Genomic DNA, 17659 nt, shown 5'->3' with positions numbered 1-17659 from the left:
AAATATTCCTTAGATGGAGTATTAAATAAGCTTGTTCATACCACCCTTTTCTTCAAGTACACAAGGGGTAAACGGAATCCCTCCCTGGCTTTTTTACTTTAATGTCCTGTTCCTTATGTTTCACAAAATACTGTATGTATGATTATCTCAAAATTATTTTCTATAAAGTGTAGATTATACATTATTGGATTGGCATGCAGTTGTGATAAGGAGTATTTTAGAAAAAGTGTATTGGGATTTCATCTTCTTGAAAGTGGTGAACACTAGGTTGCTTTCTAGCATATTTTTAATGTGAATTTTGGGAAAGCAAGGCAGTTTGATACAGATTGCTGAGGGAGAGATACTGGGGAGGTGTTTTGTTTTGCTTGTTTTCATTGATGTTTTCTGTAGTGTAGACATTTTTACTGACTTTTTTATTATTTGGGGTTTTTCCATCTATAAAATACAAAGTGTCCTTATAGAGCATTTAAAAAATTAAATTACATTATTTTAAAGTAGATAATATAAAATTAATCCCTTCAAAAGTTTTTGACTGTTCACTTCTTTCCTCATACTAGGCTCGGGAATTACAAGCCAGAGTGCTTAAACGAGCTCAAATAGAACAGCTGGATGCAGTTCCTGCACAGAAACAGTTAGCAGCTGAAATTTGTGCTGAGATTGCAAAACATTCTACAGCCCAACGAAACTATGAAAAAGCAATTAAATTTTACAAAGAGGCTCTTGTTCACTGTGAAACCGATAACAAGGTCAGTTCTCCCTCTGACTATTTTGCCTTGTTTTTCCATTCAGTTTTGATATCTAGCAATACATTTTTCCAATTATCCACAGTGTAGAAGTATATTTGCAATTATTGCTGCTTTGTGATATATACAGAGCCTTGAACTTTCTTCCCTTCGCTGCTGATCTTGACAAAATAGTTGTATGTACTGGTAATTTCTGTCTCTTACACAAACTCCTGATCCGAGTGGTGATCTACATGCACTCTGACTTGTCTGTTAGGCCATACAGTGAGCCTGTCTTCATGTACCAGTTGAGGATGTGTAAGGTACAGCACATTAATAATGTAGATTGAAACAATCTTGCGTGTTGCTGTCCTCTGGAATTAAGTCCCAGTGATTTCAGTCAGTTCAGACAATTTCTGTCTCTCCTGTGCCTGTTTTGGCAGTTTTAGACTTTTGTCTTGATTTGGTAGGATTCAGATTTAAGTCACAAAATGTTGCTGTTGCTGAATAGTCACTATTGCACTGCTTCTCTCTTCCCTGCACTGTCTCTTTCCCACCAGTCTGCCTGTTGATACATGCTGGTAAATTTGAGCTTATTTTTATGCCCCTCTTTATTCTCCCTTCACAGCCCTGGGTTTTAGAGATAAGAGAGGGAAAAGTGAAAGGCTAAGAAGTTCATGATGAGCACCAAAAAGAAATAATTTTTGTCAAATTTCTACAATTTTCTAGCATAAGTGGGTTGCATATTTAGGTGTATATGAAGACATCTTACTTTGCTGCTTATTGCACAGCAGTCAGGTTCACCAGCTGCTAAATTATCAACATGTCACCTGGTTTTAATACTCAAATTCATGTGTTGTGGTTTAAAGAATCTAGGTCCTTCGTAAATCTCTAACTTCAGCGTCTTTGAGAGAGACTTTCCTTCAAGGCATCTTGTAAGAATGATGAAGGAGAAGAATAAATTTGGAGAGGAATAAAAATATCCTTAAAATCTTCAAAGGAGGGTGACTTCCCCATTCTACCATTAAGAGTGAGGAGACTGCCTGTCATAGTACAGGTACAGCTATGGCTTTTGTGGTATGCCATCCCAGTAATTCAGTATCAAAGCTTTAATCTTTTTTTTTCTTTCACACCAGTACTGAAATACCAGCATGGCATTTCCCTTCAATTCTTGCTAGAATCCTACTATTGGGAGATACCCACTGTTACCAGATACGCTGTGCGCTGATGTTTGAATATTTCTGTTAGATGCTTGCTTACACTTACTGGAGGTTTTTGCTTTAATCCTACTTCACTAGCAACACAGAATACAATGACGTCTTGGAAAAATCTAAGACTGAATTTCTGATTAAGAACTTGTTCCCTGCTTAGAGTACTGAGAGCAAAATACTTTTGGTTACCCACAACTGGTATAAATGATTCATCTCATTCTATATTTATAGTTTAGGTAGGTTTGAACTTGTTTACTTCCCTTCATTTTTAAAAACATTGCTAGTACAATGTTGGAATTTAATCCTTTAGATTACAAAATATAAATTTGAGGTGTTAAACACCCACCTATTTCTTGATGTCTTCATAGATTTTACTTTCCTTAAAATTATATATGGAAGTGTTGGAAATTCTTTTGAAGCTATCTGTACCTTGTTTCATCAGAACAAAATCTCCTGTATTCTATCCAAAGTAACCCAAACCAGATTTGAAATGTTGCATTAAACAAATTATTCAGCTAAATATGAAAAGATTGCAGTCCATGTCATAAGGGGTTTGGGTTGCATTGTTCCATTTTACGTAGTTATATCTGGTAGGTAATACCCTACTTCATTTCTCTGACCAGATAAGAGGCAATGCAGTTTCTAGATACAAGCTTGAGGTGGATCACAGACCACATCAAGCACATCATTTCACAGTATCATTGTTTTCTGGGCTGGAGTTGAAAATTTAGAGACCACTTCAAGTCACTGGAATTTAGTATAGAAGTCCAGTTTAACTGGCATAATTTGATTTGCCCAAGGCAGGAAGTGTTCCTTGGCTAGCTGACTGCTTTTTGGTCTTCCACTGTGTTATGCACAGAAGAACAATGGCTTGAAGAAAGATTTATATAATTCAAATTTTTACATGCATGCTATCTCCATATCATTTCAATGCTTATCCACCTGCCTTTCTGTTTCAGAATTATATAACAGGAGTAACATTGCTACTGTTTGTCTACTGCAAATTTTACTTTGATTGGTTTAACTCCTGGTTTCTTCAATGGGAGCTTGATTAATCTGTGGTAACTCTTGTGTTTAGAAACTTTTTTGTGGCATTTTATTCAGCATAGTCTATGATGGGACTTTAGCCTTAAGGATGCATGCCTTTGTACATTTCAGTTTGTTAATATGTATTCTGCAATTGCTTCTCAGAAATGGATCCATATGGAGTCTTAATGTGGTAGGTTTGGAAATGCAGATAAGAAAACTGTTTCTGCTGGAATTTGATTATACTCCAGAACTAATTGGTGAATGTTAGTGGGTTATTTGCTTCTGTCAATGAATTTAAAACTACTTGCATTTACATTTTTTTCCATGAAAATTATTCGTACCAAAATACTGTAGTCTTCAGAGCAATACTACCTGAGCAGCAGTATTTTCAATGTAGCTGCAGAGTATCCCTCTGAAGAAGAAAAGTTTTATCTGTTTTAAAGGTGAAGGAATAGAAATTAATTAAATTACTTGACCAAGAGCCCACGGGAAACAACAAAGCAAGCTCTGTCTTTAGAAGAGAAATAAATTTCCCCTGAGGCTCTGAAATCTCAGGTTAGTACTTGTAGACCTGAACCAGCTTTCTTCATCTTTGAATTACATACAGTCAAATATTTTAATATACAGGCAATGTTGGAACTTGCACGTTTGTATCTTGCACAAGATGATACTGATGCCTGTCAACATCAGTGTTCCTTACTACTGAAGAATGACCAAGATAATGAAGCAGCAACTATGGTATGTGCTATTATACTAGTCCTGCATCGGGAGTTTTTTGAAGTTTGTATGTCTGCAATCTGATGGATGCATAGAATGCTATGTTTAAGAAAGCATACAGCTTCTGATTAAAAAAAAAAAAACCATGAAAAATCCATTGCTACAAAATGCTTTTCTGTTTGTGCTGGATATAAAGTTTCTAGCAATCATAGCCTTCATTCTATCTCAATGCAAAAATGTATCTTTGAAAGTACCAGTAGAGGAAAAAGTAGCAGGTGGAATGTTGAGTAAAGCATGACATAATGCATGTTCTATTAGCAAGTATCTAAAAAAAATTCTGGAAGAAAAGAACTGTGTATTTAAGGTGGTTTTACATCCTTATATAATCATAGGTAAACATATTCCTACTTAACCATTTTTAATCACAGCTGCAGATTCTCTGTACAGGATTTGTACACTTCTTGGCTTAAAAGACAGCTCAATAGACTGAGCAACTTTTGCTTTTAACACACCAGGAGCAAAATGATTTTAAGATGGGAATAATTTATTTTCTCACTGCGGTCTAACATCTGGAATTTATCCTAGTATGGTGCAAGAACAGGGGTAATAGCATTCTTAATGTATGTTATTAAATCTACTCTTTATTAGCTACCTCTCTGTGGAGATAAACTGAGATGAAATAATTTGTTTTATTTCCACTGCTGAAGTGGACTATCATCTTTCTTTTTCCCTAACTTTAAACTAACTTTGCTTTTCTATGTGCTTAATCTGCATTTATAGGAAATAAAATTAGAAGTAAAACTATACAAGTAAACCCAAACATATTTCAAAGGTACATCAAAGTGTTTAATTCTCTTTTAATTTCTACCTTAAGTGAAAAATTGAGATATAAGCCTGTACCTTCTTGTTACTATCCTGTGTGTCTGAATATGGAGTGTTTATTTTCCAGAGAGTAATGAAAAACCCAACTTAGTTTACTACTTGTGCAATTCCTGCAGCACGTTAAAGGCATAGTTTCAGCTCCCCACTTTGCAGAACTAGAATTCCACAATTTATAATATTTTGTTTTGTTTTCTCTAAATTGGTTAATATTGTAGATGATGGCTGATCTCATGTTCAGGAAGCAAGATTATGAACAAGCTGTCTTTCATTTCCAGCAGCTTCTAGAACGCAAGCCAGGTGAATATTTAGCAGTGATATTTTTAATTCTTTCTTATGCATAGTTCTAATGAGATAGAGGACTAAATAACTAAAAAACACTTTGTATGATTACAAAGAAATGTACTATTTATAATGTAATGGGTACTAAAAATATAAACTGTTACTGTATATAAAAAACATAAAGGTATTGCAGGGGAAGATAAGAAAATTATTTCTCATAAATACAATAATTTACTTTGCTGCAATGTAAAGTGCATTGTTTACCTCAAGCCAAATATAGCTAGGATGTTATATACTTGTAACTGTAAATCACTTTCTCTTGAGTTTAAGATATCAAGTGGAAAGCTAGTGTTTTATTTCAAGATTAATAAAGGAAACTTGTAACAGACAGGAATAAGTTTATTTTAGCCATTTGCAAATCATGACCAGAGAGAAAGCTACTAAAATCTATTAAAATAGTACTATACTATAATGAATGTAAAGCTTTCTAGTGGACTCTGTGAAAGAAGTTGTGAGAGCACAGCAAACGTTTTTATTTGAGTGTTTTTGGAGGTGAAGTACAACTATATTTATCTTCATACAGGTTTTTGTAGAAGTATTGCAAGTATCACTTGATATCTTCATTCTTGTATCTGTGGTTACTATGTAATATGTCTTATATATTATACCATCTATAATTTTTGTATGTGAAAAAAAAACAAGGCAGGTCCTATTTCTTAAGCTATTCATACAGCAAATAACTAGAATTACAGTGTACTAATTATTTGTATATTTAGATAACTATGCAACCCTCTCGCGATTAATTGATTTGTTAAGAAGAGCTGGGAAACTAGAAGAAGTCCCAAGATTTCTTTTAATGGCTGAAAAACATTCTTCCAGAACAAAGCTCGAACCAGGATTTCACTACTGCAAAGGACTGTATCTTTGGTACTTGCAATTATAGTTAAGGTTTATTTGATTGTGTAGTGCATATAGGATTTTAGGAAAGATCTCATTTTCTCTTCTGAAATACTTTTCAATGAGCTCCTCTTTAAAATGAAGCTATTTTATCTGTCTCACATACATCTTTCATATTTCCTGCATGTTAAAAGGGATATTCTTGCTGCTTCAATAATATAATACTGCTTACTTTCAAATTTTACAATCTATCAGACTGTTTTTAGTCTGTAAAACCAGGTTCTTTGCAATAGTATGCAATAAAGTTCAAACCTTGCATTATCCGTGTGTGCAAGGGTGTCATCTGGCTTTAAATACTTGGGTTTCTTCTTGGGATTTGGGGCAGTGAATTTTACTTGCCCAGATTTTAAATAGTTTAATTATCTGTCCAGGTATACAGGTGAACCAAATGATGCACTCCGGCATTTTAATAAAGCTCGAAAGGACAGTGACTGGGGGCAGAATGCAGTCTACAACATGATTGAAATTTGTTTGAACCCAGATAATGAAACTGTGGGTGGTGAAGTCTTTGAAAATCTGGATGCTGACATAGGGTAAGTGAATTAAATAAATATTGCTTGGGTTCTCCTGTTATCCCCTTCCTCTGCCACTCCTTAATAACATGCCTTGATTTAAATTGCTAGAACTTTGAGTTTATCTAATGTTTTGAATATTCTACTTGCTATATTGTGAGACACCATCCTAGACTTTAGTAAGTCCGTCTCAAGCAGAGAATATAAAAGATTTTATCTGCAGTGCTGGTCACTTGCATTGTTAAAAACAGCTTGTTAGATTGGAACAGCTGTTATTACAGAACAGAATCAATGTAGATTGCCTACATAACAGAGCCATCTTGTACAAAATGGCATGCCTTTAACATGGAATTGGTACTAAGTCATAATTAATTTGGTGTGTATTTAAAAAATAAGCTTTTACAGACACTTTCTGTCTGATAACAGTAATTCAACAGAGAAGCAGGAGTCTGTGCAGTTGGCTGTAAGAACAGCAGAAAATCTTCTGAAGGAACTCAAGCCTCAAACCATTCAGGGTCACATTCAACTGCGAATCATGGAAAATTATTGTCTCATGGCAACCAAACAAAAATCAAGTGTTGAACGAGCACTGAACACTTTTACTGAAATAGTAGTGGCTGAGGTTAGTAACCTGTCTTGTTTCCTAAATCTTCACTTTCACTTACTACTTTTTTTTTTTAACTAGTCTCGCAGTTTACATTCAGGAGTAGTGACATGTGTCAGTGCTGTTTATTCTAAGGATTTTTTTTCCTATTAAAGAATATTTTTTATAAAATTTGGAAAAAAAGCACACTGAAATAACAGCATCTTTTAGAAGTTTTCAGTTGGATTGCAACTTTATAACTCAACAAATGCTAATATTGCCAGTTACTGAAATGTGAATAAGCTATTTGGTTTGAGTTGCTGGGTTTGCATTTTAATTCCCAGTCTTGCCAGCAGTGTGTCTGACGATAGAAGTCTATACAGTGCCTTCATTCTGTAAGCAAAAACAATTAAATATAAGCTGCCTTCATGTACTTCATGGCAAGTTGACAGAATTTAGATTCCAGGGCAACATTATCAATCTGCTTAAAATTCATCCTTATGATGGAAGTATTAATTATTTTGTAGCTACTTGAAGTCATTAGCTTTAGGATTAATAATAAATACTCTTGTAACCAACAACTTTCAACAGATTTTGTTTAAGCACATGTAGACAGATTTAGTCCATCGGAATGCCAAGACGTCCTTAAGTTACTGCTACCTGCGTGCTACTACTACTGTGTGCTAACCTGCTCCTTGACTGAGCTGAGTATACTGATGTTTACCTTGTGTGTAAAACAATTCCGAGACTCAAAAACAAGGTGTCCCTCTGACTTCAGTACTGACCCCTCAATCCTACTCAGAAGTGATCCGAGATCCTGTGAATATTGAACTTTTTTCACACGGTGACACAGTTCCAGCAGGAAGAATGCTCTCGTCTATTTAGTCTTCTCTTCAGGGTCGCATAAAATATACAGTTTTAATCTCTTCAGACTTCAGAGGTTATTGATCCATGCTAGGTGTGGCTACTGAGGGAGAGGGGGGATGAGCTGATCATTATGTGAAAGAGGGGATTTTGGTGGGGTAACAACCCTACAAAGAGGTGTACAGGCAGAATACCAATAGTGAGCCAGGAACACTGAGAGGGATAAAGAAGCTTTTACATTAGCTGCTGATAGAACCACTCTGCAGTTAGAAAGCAGTTTGGGGATGTAAGTCCCGTTCTCATCTATACCCCATGCTAATAAAAGCAGGATTTTTAAAATTACACTTGCTCCTGTACTTCTTACTGCTTGCTTGAGGGTCTTGCATAGAATGGTGGCTTTTAAGAATCCTTTTTGTTATACATAGCTTTTGCATATAATTCAGACTTACATATTTAGGAGCTGTACACCTAATAATAGGAATCGGTGTCCCTGTTACTGACATTTGACAGGCACTTCTAAACGTAGGAAATACCACTTGTATTGTAACTTCAAGTGAGTTCAGTTTCTATCTGAAGTACTTATTTGTGAATCAAAAGGGTAGATCTTAGTGGTATCAGAATGTTTCTTGTTGAGATTAAATACCTGTGGATGTTTTCAACATTTCCTGAGCCTGAAGAAGATTGTTTTGAGCCCAAACTCTTGATTATTTAATGTGGTTGTTTATCATGATTAGTCTTACAGAAATAATCATAGCACTAGATAGAAAACGTATTTGTAAGATTGGATGTTCTACTTTTATTTCCCAAGATTTGGCTTTTAGTTTAGTGAAAATCTTATTTTAAAAAATGTTAAAAGCAAACTGAAAAAGCACCAAGCAGTCACTGCTTTTTACTGCAGAAGGATCATATACCAGCACTCTTGGGAATGGCCACAGCCTACATGATCTTGAAACAGACTCCACGAGCCAGAAATCAGTTAAAACGGATTTCAAAAATGAACTGGAATCCCATTGATGCAGAGGAGTTTGAAAAGAGTTGGCTTCTACTTGCAGATATATATATTCAATCTGCAAAATATGATATGGCAGGTGAATTATTAAAACGATGCCTTCGTCATAACAGGGTAAGTGAATGCACATTAAAAGTAACCTTAGTAACATTCTCTTTTGATTCATCTAAATGTTTAGTTTTCCTCTGAAACATGATTTTGAAATGTATTTCTTTTTCCAATTGCCTGGTATTTCACTTACTAAGGAGAAGTAGACCAGAACAAGACAGGAAACCATCAACTTTACACTGGAGGGTAGTAAACAAACCTGTGAATGCTGCTTAGTCATTTTTATTCATATTCTATAATAACTTATGCAGGTTTTAGCTGTGATGACACTAAAAGCTTAAGGAGTTCATGGAATGTCAGGGATGCATTTTACTGGGTCTCACAAACCTATTGAAGAAAGATGTAGCCATATAGATTTTGGAGACTTGCTCCATTTATTAAGAGACATTATCTTCATATCTTAAAATTTGTTTTTCAACATCTGTGTTCATAAGTCTGCTATTATACAGGATTTAAAAAAATGATATATTTTTTTAATGCTAGTATTAATCCTCTGCTGTGCAGATACTGTTTGGTAGATTGTTTGGGAACAAGCTCTAATGTTTTTACCTCAAGATTTCTGAGCAGGCAAACTGCCCAATACTCTGCTTTGACTATAGGAACAAGCATAGACCTTAGCTCTTGTGTTTATTTTTTTGTTTTGTCCCTTTTTGCTGTTCACATTTTTCCATCTATACACTTCACTTGCCTTCACGTGAGGCACATCCAATAGGCGAGTCTTCCATAGGTGCTATGCTGCGAGTTCAGGTTACTGTTTGTAGTGCACAGATTTGGTTTAGAAAAGGACCTGATGCTGTATATTTCTTTTTGTGAATTCATCAGTGTAGATGGTAAGGTTCACTATTCAGTCACATTTCTGCAACCCCCTTGAGAGGTAGACTTTTTTGAACTTGTATTCTTGTTATTTCTAAGTATAAAATTAAGAGGCAGCTACAACAGTTTTTGTTACAATGATATCATGTACTTCTGCAGAGAAGCCTCTTAAAACAGGATGTACTCAATTTAATTTTTACAGAAAATTAGTTTGAATTTAGTTAAGAACAAATTCTACCTTAAGGTCAGTTACACACTTGTCCAGATGGCCAAAGGAAGCTGCAGAATGCGAACCACTGGAGGACAAACATGAGTCATCTCCCAAAATAAGACTTATCTTGAAATAGATGGTCTGTTGAGTAGGTATATACCACAAATGATACTTTGTTGCAGAAATTCCGGAGCAGCTCTGAAAACTTTCTTCTAGAAAGTTTGAGACCCACCAGGGACTTAAATAAACAAGCTGTGCTTGATGGGAAGGAGGATGGCAAATTGGAAGTCTGCAACTCCGGTTCCTTAACAAAACAACACAGTAAAGATACTGACTTTTCTCCAACTTGCATGCAAAGCAACTAAGCAGGAATTGCACTATACAAAGAGATGTTGAACATTTTAGATCTTAAAATACCTTGTTAATTCACAAGACTATATTTTGTGTGGTGGTCTCCAATTTAGATGATTAGATTAGATTGAGAAAACACATTATTGTGGTGAATTAGTTTTTAGGATTGTTTTTAGCAGTCAGAAATGAGTGATGTGGAGAGAGATAGGTGTATGTACATATAAATATATGCATATTTTCATAAAAGCTTTATTTTTCTCTTGAAAATATTTGACCTATTAGCAGTGTGATGATATAAGCTATTCACAGTAAGGGCATATGGTAGTTGGGGTTTTGCCTATTCTTGTAAATTTTTTTTCCTGTTTTGTGTACTAAATGTAAGATTTCTATCTGAATTACAGTATCTTTCATACTAACCTTTATTGTGGAGTTAAATGGATTTATATATGTGTGTAACACAAGCTAGGATAGTATTTTCACTAGCACTTAATAGTTTTTGGAACCTGATTTTCGGATGCTTGTAACTTGCCACTTGGAGTTATACCAAATTAAGTGTTTAATGGTTAGGGTTCTCTTCAGGGTATTTCTGTCTGTTTTTAGCTTTAAGTGGAAAATTATAATGTAAAACAGTTTCCAAAAATAAGGCTATGAAAGTATGTTTTTAAGAAAGAGTAAAACAAACAATATTTGTGGAAGATACGACACTTTCCAGCTGGACTTGAAATATGGCTGCCATAGGGTTATTATTAACTAAAAGAGTTATTTACAGGGTTCCTGGAGGCTCTAAACATTTTTGAAGGAGTAACTGCAATGTCTTCTGTGAAGAACTCTGTACTTGACTTGGAGGAATTTACGGAATTCTGCACAGCAACTTCCTATAACTGATATCTTCAGATATTTTAAATTGGGACTAACTTGTCATCAAAGTTAGTATACAAGTATCACTTGTGCTTTCCAGTTGTACAGATTTGAAGTATTTAAGCAATTAAACTGTTGGTATTATTATATATAAGCTTACCTAAATAAAATTCTGAATGAGTATCTATATTTTGCAGTCATGCTGCAAGGCTTATGAATACATGGGATACATAATGGAAAAAGAACAAGCATATAAAGATGCAGCAATAAATTATGAGATGGCCTGGAAATACGGAAACCAAACGAATCCAACAATAGGCACGTATATATAACCTATAAGTATGATTTCAGGCACTACAGTAGAAATGAAACAGCTACGCTTTACTGGAAAGACTGTTTTTAACTTTCACTGGTTTTCCTCACATAAAAACCACGGATGTTTAAAGGTGTACTTAACAGTCACTTGGAAAGCCCCGATGGCAAGAAGTAGCAGCTTTATGATAGTTCAGAAGTTTCTGTTTACTGTTTTAGTGCAAGGTTTGGTCTGAAACAGTTTTAGTTTGCTCCTTATGAACAACTTTCTCTGTAAGTACATCATTAATTTTTAATAATGTATTTATAGTAATGTAATATGTACTCTCTATAATAGAGAAACTTTTATAATACCCAATATATATCTGATGGTGACAGATCATTGATTTAACTATTTCATTTTGATAAGCAGACAAATTTTCTATTTATATGGATAAGGTTTTGTATACATGAGTAAGGATGCATTTAAATTGCCCTTTCTTACTCAACACCAATGTCTGTCTCTAGGTCCCAAGGGTGAGTGCTTATACAAATACTGTTCCAGTTTTTGGGTTATACTTGTGGCCCCTCAAAAATATGTACTTCTTGTGGTCTTTAATCTGTGGTCTTTTTTTGTGCCCTAGGTTTTCTTAGTGTTAGGTTAAGATAGCCTTTGGCATCAACTGAAAAAACTGTTTTTTTTAAACAAGATTGTACCTGTTATGCATATGAACTGCCATACATTTTGTTTCTTTAACTGTAATTCCTGGATGCTGCAATGGTTTGGCTCATGTTTTTTTATCTAACACGATTTGTAGATTAAAGTAGTATTAATGGAACTAAATGTTTTGTGGTTTAGCTCCTGCTTTTATAACACAGTTAAAGGTACAAAAATGCACATTCATGGATGGATTGCCAAAACTAGACATTGCCCTATGTACTGTGAGTCAAAAAATCAGAAGGGCCAAAGCAGAAGGAAGACTCAGTTGTCAAAACAGCAGTAAAAATGACTGTTAGATATCTGACTAAGGTTATATGTGAAAATCTCTACATAACTAAGTATGAGTTTGTACGCAATAATTGTACTAGTTGTTCCTGCTCCTGTAGACTGACCCATGAATGTCTTGGCTAAGATATTACACTTGTTGATCAAATAAAAAGGAATTATAAGAAGTTTTAATAGTAAAAAGATGTGATTTCCTGAGTTGTAGAGAACATAGATCAAGACTCTTCTTTTGCTACTTTGAAACCCTCTAGAGGGTAGGAATTGAAAGAATTACAAAATCATTTGGTATCTCAACAGGAGAATGCCTTAGTGAAGTTAAACTGTGCATACAAAAAGTGAGAGTGTGATATTGAAGGTACTATGTGCATATCATTTTCTAGTTTTGATTACAGCATTGTGAGAATTGTCATGCATTAAACTTGTTAAAACAGCACAAACTGCATCTGTTAAGCAAAACTGTTTAAACTGGCATCAGATCCCTCATACTCATTTGCTAGCCTGCATAAGTTCATAAATGAAAGATGTAAATTTTCAAATTTTGGAAATTACATGCTTATAACCTTTTTTCCCCTCGGTCCTGATCTCTGTCCATGCTGATATACTTGAGCAGCTATAGCTTCTGTGTTGAAAGTATCAGCCTGAGATGTTGCTATGCAGCTTGGCTGTTCCACGTGACTTTTATTTATCAGTTTTCTGCTGACAGTGGAACAGAATAGCATTTTAATTCTCTATTTTGTTATTGCTATCCTGATTTTTTTTTCTTCTTTTGTCCTTTAATAATGGAATTGTCTTTACAGAGGGACAGTGTATTGTAGGTCACAGTGAGAAACTGTGTGGAGTATCATAGTAACTGAAAGAGGACAACCATTATCTATTCCCTCCAGTAACACATACTCTCCAGAATAATGTCTCCTTTTGATTCAGACATTTCCAGTAGAAGTTTTGGTCTCTACAGGCTTAGATGAGGGAATACTAAAAACCAAACATACTAACTTTAGAAACATAAAGTGACCAAAATTAATTTGAATGTGATATTTTAATTAATCAATACAGAAACTGAAATTTTCACCTTTTTTCGCCCCTTCTACTTACAGGATACAAGCTGGCTTTCAATTACCTTAAAGGAAAGAGATACGTTGATGCCATCGATGTTTGTCATAAGGTAGAATTTGTATATGTACTTAATACTCTGTCTACTGTAGCAACATTCTTTTACATGATCCTTTGTTAAGTTTAAATTTCTAAAATACACAGCTTCGTGTCAGAAAGATGCCCTACTTATTAGGCTTGATTAAATTAAATATCCTCTACATAACCTGCCTTACCCTAAGCTCCCTGGCAACCAGGTAAATAAGAGATAAAGTGGCTGGCTATCATATGTGAAAGCATTTTGAAATGGCAGCACCTTCTTTTGGCCTTGTGGTTGCAATTTGGTATACAGAAGTATAGCTGAAGGAGTTAATCAAATGTTAATATCAGAAGACACTGTGAGAAAGTAATTTGCAGTATTATCTTTGTATGGTCCAAACGTAAACAGAGCAGATGCAAAATGGCAGGAAGGGCTACTATTACAGAATCAGAGTGAATGTTATGAATTAATAAGTATTACTATTAATAATGAAATAAATTATATTTACTCTTTTGAGAGGAAATAAGGATAACTAGAATGGACAAATTGAATGGAAGGATAAAGGAGAGGAGGGAATTGAGGGGCAAGAAGATGAAGTGGGTAGAGTATAATGAGAAAGAGCCTGAGGGAGTGAAAACATAAGAGCAGTTTATCATTGCAGAGAAAGTATACTTAAAACCTTGGAAATGTCTCCAGAGGTTACTGTTCTGGATGCACACATTTCAAGCCAGAGGTTTTAGCCCTTGACCTTTGTGTCTTTCATACCAAGGTGACAGGGCAGTGTGAAAGGGAAACAAGGTGTTTTTCATAAAGCTGTTCTTGACTGCCATAGATGGTATTCTGTAGCCACAGTTAAATATTTATGCACTCTTAAAACAAACTTGTCATGTTGTTATTTTAGTTTTAGAATGTGTAAGCTCAGTAATGAGGGGGATAACCAAACATCGTATTCTTTCCTTTTAGACACGGAACTTTTGGGTTGTTTTGTCTTTTGACAGGTCCTTGAAGCACATCCAAACTATCCAAAGATCAGAAGGGAAATACTTGACAAGGCCCGTGCATCACTAAGAATGTGAATATTTTTTTTGCATGGCTCATGGTCTTGTTTGTTTAATCTGACTTCAGAAACTATGAATGAAATACTGCAGTGACAGAGACCATATCAGCACGAAAGTATTGTGAATATGATTAACTTAATTATATCAGAGATCAGGATTATTTTCAAGAAGAATCTTCAGGTCTGAAAGAAATTGTATTTATTCTCATTCAGAAGAGAATACCGCTTACATGTGTGCTATGTAAAGTGTCATCCAGAATCAAAAAAAAGCATCATCAGCATTATAAAAATGTTTTAAAGCATATGACTCAGTATTTCTTGGTGCCCGTTTGAAATAGCACTAAAAACTCTTAATAGCCTATCCTATTTAGTGTAGGTGCCTTGTTAAGATGCTGGATTTCAGTTCATGTAAACCATTTATTCATAATTACAGTGTATTCTTTATTACTACAGGTGTATTCTAAAGTATGTTTTTTCATTTTTACATATATTACAAGCACGCTTTTTTTAATCTTGAAAAAACAGCTATATACATTGTTCTCAAAGTTTTAATTTTTGATGAAAATCTAATATTTAAAATTAAGACCTTGTATAAATATTTAAGAAAGACTTCTATAAATCATGCAAGTCTTACACAGAATTTACTTTCTATTCATGCTGCCTACAATACACCTGTCAGATTTCCATGAAGAGAAATATCTGACATTTTTCATCTGGAGCATTTAGTCCTTCAACGTTGTATGTGTAAACAGTATAGCATATGTGCAGAAATTAGCACTCATTTTGTTTAATCCATATAAAGCACCTTTCTGGAGAAATCATGTTGATTACAGGGGATTATGATCTTGTCTCACATGGAGAATATACCTGTGGATCTTTGAGGGAGCAGTAGCATGTCATAAATGAATGAGAAGAATCAGGGTTTTTTCAGTGATGCAGAATTTTTGAAAAAACAAATACCTAACAAAAAACACTGTTACACTGCTGTATTTGGTTTTCAAACAGCACTTGGTGTTGTATGTATTTGACTGGAGAAGTGATGTTCTGGCATGAAAGAGAATTCTTAATACTAGTGATTAAGTTTCTAAAATCAGTTATTTTCATTTCTTCCTTAGGTAATTTTGGCTTTTCATGTTGACATTGTGTAAAGTCACTTCCATATGATTTCTGGGTTTCTTTTTTAAGACAACTGAATGTTAAGGCTACAGAAGGGAGCCTGTTTACAATTATGTTTATTCTTGCATATAAATAACTGGGTGCTGTATCTTGGGCAACTTTACAGCCTTGTTTCCTAAATAAATTGACGTGCATCACTTACGCAATGATGCTACCTGCTGGTGGTTTCCAGGCTCTGCATTCCAGTAACTTTTGAGCTGCTGGTCACCTAAACTAAAATTCATAGATGTGTCTCAGGACTATAACACTTCTACAAGATTTGTGTGAATCTTAGAATTGCAAAGAGACTCAGATAAACGGCCCCTCCTTCCCTATGGAATGTTGAAAGTTATGCTGTAGCATTACCCCTTCTGTTTTGAGCACTGGCAATCAGTGTGTATGTAGCTGTACCAGTACAGTGCAGTCTCCCTGCTTTTTGCCCACCAGTTGTGCAGCATGGTAGAGCTCTGAGGAAAGAGATTTAGGAGACTGGGGGAAAAAACTGATGGAATGGGAGTGGAATGAGGAACATGGAAGGATCTGGAAAATGCTGAGGCTGGGAAGGGAACTATAAGGGAGCTGGGCTGTGGAGGTCAGTAGACTGAATTCTTAAACCGTGCTGGTTTGTTATTTTGTTTTTTGTTATTTTTATTTTTCACTGCTAAAAGAATAAGTACATAGGCCTTATCAAGGCACTCTCTAGTAAAACAGCATTTCTTTGTACACAGCCCTATTCATACTAGATCAGTGTGGTTTTGCTTCCTCAATAGTACGTGCAGAATGTTTTCAAAAAAGGCAAGACAAATTTGCATCTACATCTACTTCATTTTGTTTTTATCATGAGCGTAAGATGGACATTATCCTTTCATAAAATGGGTAACAATTAGATCATTACAATGATAAGGTACGGAAGTTAGTTGATAGAAATTAAACTGATGTGGAGACATTTTACATCAACGAAGGCCATGATGCCCTTGAAGGCTTTTGAATAACAGAAAAATAAGGGCTTTGAATAACAGAAAAATAAGGTCACAACAGACCTTGGAGGTTTGTGAATAACAGAAAAATAAGGTTTCTGAATAACAGAAAAATAAGGTAACAACAGACCTTGAATAACAGAAAAATAAGGTAACAACAGACCTTGAAGGTTTTGGAATAACAGAAAAATAAGAAAGTTATTAGTGAACAACAGAGGACTTTGGAAGAACGCTCAGAGCAAAAAAGTTATTGTGGGAAAAAAGACATGCATAGTTAAGATAGCCAATCAAATGTTAGAATAGGTTTTTGAGTAATGTATGTTAACCAATAAGCACTTATGTTTTGGGGAGAATCGACAACTTTGTAGGGGGATAAAAACGCAGCTTTCTGAATAATAAAGGGTCTTCAATCTTAACATCGGAGTCCATGTCATCAATCTCCCCAAACTGAGACTTTGAGATTTTCATGGCTAACTTTTGGTGAAGAGCTTTATTCATATACCATGCAGGTAAAAGATTTCTGAATTCCCATTAGCCATCTGGAGCATATCTAGCCATTAGTATCTTTTTATAGATGAGGTCTTTAAAAGAAGAGAGCAAATGAGGCACATCTTTAGATTTTAATTTAAAAAAAAAATAATAAAAATGGTGGCTATAATAGTCCTTTAGAGAAAATCTTGCTTTAATATAGTATTTCCAGAAGAAATAAATGGCCTTTCCATTTCCCTTTTGGTTTACACAAGCCAATTTAAGTTTTCCTGTCCTTGGTAAATGTTTTTCTACTTTGTGTGCAGAAGGAATGGCTTTGTTTCATTTATCTTTACTCCAACTAATTGAAAGTGCTAATTTCATCTTTTCTTCTGCTTTAACGGTTTCTTATTTTAAAAATGCATGTCCTGGTAGCTTGCTTTTTTTTAGCTCCTTTCTTAATAAATGGT

General features: G+C 34.8%; 1 protein-coding gene across 7 annotated transcripts in view; it reads left to right on the top strand.

Annotated features, from left to right (window-relative positions):
- Positions 1 to 17137, top strand: part of TTC21B (tetratricopeptide repeat domain 21B) — a 42474-nt gene extending 25337 nt beyond the window's left edge. For 3 of the 7 annotated variants that reach the window (XM_042784135.1, XM_042784136.1, XM_042784140.1), the window contains 10 exons: positions 558 to 746; positions 3590 to 3700; positions 4777 to 4858; positions 5617 to 5767; positions 6169 to 6330; positions 6736 to 6931; positions 8655 to 8879; positions 11304 to 11424; positions 13498 to 13565; positions 14531 to 17137. In XM_042784135.1, the coding sequence (XP_042640069.1) occupies positions 558 to 746; positions 3590 to 3700; positions 4777 to 4858; positions 5617 to 5767; positions 6169 to 6330; positions 6736 to 6931; positions 8655 to 8879; positions 11304 to 11424; positions 13498 to 13565; positions 14531 to 14608 (1383 nt within the window). In that variant the 3' untranslated portion in view covers positions 14609 to 17137. Of the gene's footprint in view, positions 1 to 557; positions 747 to 3589; positions 3701 to 4776; positions 4859 to 5616; positions 5768 to 6168; positions 6331 to 6735; positions 6932 to 8654; positions 8880 to 11017; positions 11282 to 11303; positions 11425 to 13497; positions 13566 to 14530 lie in introns of those variants that run through there. The other 4 variants (XR_006164554.1, XM_042784137.1, XM_042784138.1 and 1 more) reach the window with 4 other exon arrangements.
- Positions 17138 to 17659: the final 522 nt, after the last annotated feature.

The sequence above is a fragment of the Tyto alba genome, unplaced genomic scaffold (assembly GCF_018691265.1).
Source record: "Tyto alba isolate M040663 unplaced genomic scaffold, T.alba_DEE_v4.0 Super-Scaffold_7, whole genome shotgun sequence".
Taxonomy (NCBI): Eukaryota; Metazoa; Chordata; class Aves; order Strigiformes; family Tytonidae; genus Tyto; species Tyto alba.
Note: the sequence above shows the minus strand (reverse complement) of the source record. Positions and strands in the feature narration are given on the sequence as shown.